The 5321-nt window shown below is 49.1% G+C and overlaps 1 protein-coding gene across 1 annotated transcript in view; it reads left to right on the forward strand.

The window, feature by feature from the left end:
• Positions 1–5315, forward strand: part of ERRFI1 (ERBB receptor feedback inhibitor 1) — a 20589-nt gene extending 15274 nt beyond the window's left edge. Inside the window, exons 3-5 of the mRNA XM_015409123.1 lie at positions 5–113; positions 865–941; positions 3126–5315. Coding sequence (XP_015264609.1) covers positions 5–113; positions 865–941; positions 3126–4321 — 1382 coding nt within the window. The 3' untranslated portion in view covers positions 4322–5315. The remainder of the gene's footprint in view (positions 1–4; positions 114–864; positions 942–3125) is intronic.
• Positions 5316–5321: the final 6 nt, after the last annotated feature.

Genomic DNA, 5321 nt, shown 5'->3' on the forward strand with positions numbered 1-5321 from the left:
GCAGGAATTGCAGCGCAGGAGATGAGAGTCCCCTTAAAGAGTAGCTTTCTCCATAATGGGGAAGGCATGGGGACCCTGAAGACCTGTTGGACGGGCCACAGTGGGTTTGAAAAGTAAGCCGTGTGTTTATTTCTTTTATCTGCAAAGTTTATAGTCTGTCTTTCTGCCCTCCTCAGGGCGCCCAAGGCAGCGAACAGATTAGAAACATACATAATCCAAGCACGTCTTAAAACCCCATTAAAATCAAACGAAAACGCATCATTCAGACAATTAAAACCAAGCTAAAATAACACACATCACAGTAAAAACCACGATTAAAGCATTCCTGTTAAAGTGGGAAGGAGGAATCACTGTTTGGATGCCAAACGAAAAGAATAGACAAGACTGCTACGTCTCATTTCCCCCTTCCTGGTGCTGCCAGGTTGGTTTTTGCAAGGCAGTGGAAACAACAAAATACTCCTAAGTCACAAGACCGGTTGCTGAAAATAAAGGAGATCTATACCCTTGTGAAATTAACGGCATGCCAGAAAAGGAGAGACTCACTTACTTTAGACCTCTTATGGTCAAGGGCTATACAGGGGATGGATCTGGCAATAGAATAGACTGAATTAATAACATAACTGCCCTATCCTCATAAAGGATGTCTGTGTCCATGGTTGCAAAGGGGGAAAGGGACGGTAATATATTTTATGCATTTTTGTGTTTTATATTTCCTTTTTTGTTCGTTTGTTTTAATAAAGTTTAAATTAATTTTTTTTGACGAATTTGTGTTGGGGGGGAAGTGGAGACAGTGTGCGATAAGTGGGGTTTGGGGGTTCTTGGCTTCATTTAATTTTAATTTAGACCATTTCCCCTCTCTTCCAGTTCATTTTTCAGCATGGACCCCGTAACGATGGCCTACAACCTGAACTCATCGGCTCAGCGTCGCTGTGCATCCATCGGTAGGTCTGTGGGAGGCCAGGGGGTGGTTTTGAGAGCTCTGTTGTGTTTTAGTTTGAAAGGAGGCCTTTTTAAAAGCAACACTTTAATTTTATTCTGGAGGTGGGAGGCGGGGGAGTAGCAGTGTTACATCTGTTGCAGTGGAAGCAAAACAAACAGGAATCTTCTGGGGGCCCTTAAAGACCTAACAGATTTATTTGTGGCCAGAACCTTTCATCAGATGGGTGAAGTCGGTTATCCGCCTCTGCTGACACATCTACATGTGAGCAAAGAAACTAGCTGTAAACAGTGGGGAGGGGGGGGGGGTGTCCAAAGGCCAGGAAAAACATACATGGTGCAGAAGACTGTGGCATTTCTATGCAAAGCTCAGCTGTGTACTAGACGAGAACAGGGATCGTTCAAAGCCACGGAAGCCCATTGGTACAGCTATAAATAGTCCGTGTTCTTATCTTTGCATGGAAATATCACCAACCTCTTACGATGCCTGGCCTTTTGGCCTCACTGTTTACATTTTTTCCCTCTGCACTCATCCATTCTATGCTATGTCAGCCGAGGATAACATTTCATTCATCTAAGAGGGCTCTAGTTCTCAAAAGTTCTGCCACAGTAAATCTGTTCGTCTTTAAGGTGCCGGCAGCTGTTTTTGAGCCTGTGTTCTGCACACATTCTTCCTCTGACCATAATTTGTGTGCACACAAGCAGCAAGCTGCGTTGCGCTTCAAAGATGAACACAGTGTTTTCCCCCTGTCCTCTGCTTTTAGTTTGAACTCTGAAACGCTTGCCCCGTGGCCCTTTGGTCTCTGCAGCAAGAGACCGAAAGGCCCCTCTGCAGTTGCAGTGATCTTTGCCTGCCCCCTAGTGTTGGGATTTAGCCCACTGGTTGACCAGTTGAGAATTTGAGGAAATCGTCAGCTGTGCTGGTCCAAAAGAAAACTCCAGAACTCAGTCCACGCAGTACCTTTTATTAGGATGAACCCAACGACATCTAACCATGTGCCAGCTTTCAGGTTCTCCAAAACTTTTCTTCAAGCTGGATGTTAAATTTTTTTTTTAAAAAAGGAAAGGAAGAAGCATTAGGACGTGGTGGAACATTAAGAACATAAGAAGAGCTCTGCTGGATCTGACCAGTGGTCCATGTAGTCCAGCATCTCGTCTCACCCAGCAGCCATCCAGTTTGTCTGGAGGGCCAACAACAGGGCAGAGACATTCCCCTGGTGTTGCCTCCTGGCTCTGGGATTCAGAGGTTGACTTCCTCTGAACATGGAGGTTCCCTTCAGTCACAGTGGCGAGTAGCCATTGATAGACTTATCCTCCATGAATCTATCTAATCCTGTGGCCATCACTACATCCTCTGGTAGCGAATTCCACATTGTGATCACTCTCTCTAATTACTAATTCTGGTCCAGTCGGCTGCATTCGGCTATAGATGCAGAGTTGATGCTAGCATCCAGTGCCCACCCGGCTTTTGTTACGAGCAAGAAGCCATGAAACTGGACCACAACAAATGCAAATAGAAGTAAATAGTTCTCATGCCCAGGTTGTCCCAAATGGAAAGTCACTGTTGACTTAAATTTATGGACTCCCTCGCAGACTTTTTAAGAACAGACACAAGGGCTGCTTCCAGAGCCAGTTTGGTTTAGTGGTTAAGTGCACGGGCTCTAATCTGGGAGAACCGGGTTTGATTCCCCACTCCTCCACTTGCACCTGGCTGGATGACCTTGGGCAAGCCGTAGTTCTGGCACAGCTGTCCTTGAAAAAGAGCAGTTTCTGTCAAGAGCTCTCTCAGCCCCACCTACCTCACAGGGTGTCTGTTGTGGGGAGGGGAAGGGAAAGGAGTTTGTAAGCCGCTCTGAGACACCTTTGGGTAGTGAAGGGCGGGGTATAAATCCAATCTCTTCTCTTCTTCTTCCTTTTATGAGACCGCTGTGGAATTTTCCCCAGACTCCATTGAAATGTAGATCCCCCCCCTCCCCTTTTATGGATTGTTCTGTGGGATGTTGCAATGTAACATTTCTACATGGGGGGGCCTTCGTACCTTCTTGAAAGCATTTGTCTCGCCACCATTTAGTACTGAACACAAGCCTAGATGGCACTTGTCTGATACACCGGGGCTCCCAATATTTGAACAGATGGACAACGGCGCATCTCTTCCAATTGTATGTTCATTCTTAATTGTCTTCTCCTAGGGCCCGTTTCTAATCCTGAGCTGGTAAATGGCCATAGCCATGCGGAGAACAGCAGCAAGGCCTTGCCTCAGAAGTCGAGCCCGCTTCCATTCGGCCCCAGAAGCGAGAGGCCTACTTCAAACCCCAAAGATGACCCTATTCCCAACTTCAGCAGACTCTCTATCAACACGAGTGGCCACTGCAGCGAGACGCCTCCCCACACGCCAGTGACGAGCGGGACCCATTCCTTCCCTCCCATGCCTTCTAGTGAGCGTGGCGCCAGGCCGCTGCCTCCCTTGCCTGTTGCTAAAGACTTCCTGCACGACGAGGTGGACAGGGAAGTGGAGTTCCTGACCAGCTCGGACACAGACTGTCTGCTGGAAGATTGTGGCAGCCCTGCTTTTAAAACCGCTGGTCAGGGGAGGAGAAGCTTCAGGGGCTGTGGGCAGATCAACTATGCCTACTTCGACACCCCACCAGGACCTAAATCGCAAGAGGCCCACTCAGCAGCTGTCCAAAACGGATGCGCCGCTAGTGCCTGCCCCCCTCCTCCACCGCCACATCAGCTGCACCGGCGGCTGCGGCGCTCACATTCCGGGCCCGCTGGGTCTTTCAACAAGCCAGTAGTGAGGATATCGAGCCTTTTCCATCGAGCGTCTCCCACTTCTGACGACGATAAACCGGAGGTCCCCCCCAGGGTTCCCATTCCTCCCCGGGCACTCAAGCCAGACTATCGGAGGTGGTCGGCCGAAGTAGCTTCCAGCGCTTACAGCGACGAGGATAAGCCTCCCAAAGTCCCCCCAAGAGAGCCTCTGTCCCGGAGCAATTCTCGAACACCGAGCCCCAAAAGCTTGCCGCTCTACGTCAACGGCGTCATGCCGCCCACGCAAAGCTTTGCCCCCGATCCGAAGTATGTCAGCAGCAAAGCCCTGCTAAGGCAGCACAGCGAAGGCTCAGCCAACAAAGCCCCGTGCATCCTTCCCATCATTGAGAACGGGAAGAAGGTCAGTTCGACGCATTACTACCTGCTCCCGGAAAGGCCCCCGTATCTGGACAAATACGAAAAATTCTTCCGGGAAGCGGAAGAGGCCAGCTTAAGCGCGGAAGGGCAGCCTTGGAACGGCGACCCCAGCCCGGCCAAGCTGGACTTGAAAGTCAAGGCAGATGTGGCCGGCCACGTGAAACGCAAACATCTGTCTTGCGTGGTTTCTCCATAAAAGCACTGGAGGGTGGGGCAGGAAGGTTTAATAAACTGTGATTGCGAGCAGTTCTCCAAGGGCAAAGTCTGATAGAGCCACTTTGGACTGTCGGGAGAAGAAGAAGAAGGACAACGGCAGGGCTCCCACTGGGTGCTGCATCGCTCTGGACCAAGCGGGCCTTTCTTGTTTGAGCGAAAGGACTTGGAGAAACACTTGAGTGTGCATAGGGTTGGCCAGTTATTCAATATTCTAGAGTAATATATATGTTTTTAGGAACTCACATTAGTAGAAAAAACATGGAACGCAGTCTTGCTAATGAGACTAGTGACTTAAGCCAAAAGCAAAGGGTGGTTCAGTATTTTTATTGGAGGACTTTCAGCGTGATGGCCACGGCATTTTAATTATTTTTTTTCCCCCTGAACATGTTTCTTGCTCTCCTCTGCCTGGCACAAGCTGATTTCTCCCCAGCCAGGAAATGCCCTTGTTACCCAAGGGGGTGAGGAAGGAGACTGGTGACTCTGGTACCGGTTTCTTGACTTTGCCAAACCCATAATGAGTTTGGATAACGCTATATTAAGGGTTCTAGATTTTGACCATGGGAGGAATTTAGATCTTGTTGACTGGGCTTTGTGGCAGGGCTCAACTCCCCCCCCCCATTACTCAAAAGCACTTGGTAGGATTCAGTCAGTTGTCTGTTGACTTGGACCAAGAAATGCCAGCTGCAACCCGCAACCGCATTCTTCACCAGTCCCACGGAATGATTGGTTGTCGGTCTGTCAGCGGGAGAAGCTGTTGCTGCGTGAACCGAGATGGAAAAGGACAGGTTAAGTAGGGGAGGAGAGGGTCTTTTTAAAAAAAAAGAAAATGGACCAACTTCTGTCCTTCAGGCAGGAAGTATGAGTGATAGCTAGAAATGGGCCACAAGCTGGTCTTGGGCTCTGGTTCCTGTTTTATAACCCATGAGAAGGTGACTGACTTTTGTTAAGTCAAACTGTTAATTCCACCGCCGCCCCCCCCC

Source organism: Gekko japonicus, unplaced genomic scaffold (genome assembly GCF_001447785.1).
Source record: "Gekko japonicus isolate JY-2015 unplaced genomic scaffold, Gekko_japonicus_V1.1 scaffold98, whole genome shotgun sequence".
Lineage (NCBI taxonomy): Eukaryota > Metazoa > Chordata > Lepidosauria > Squamata > Gekkonidae > Gekko > Gekko japonicus.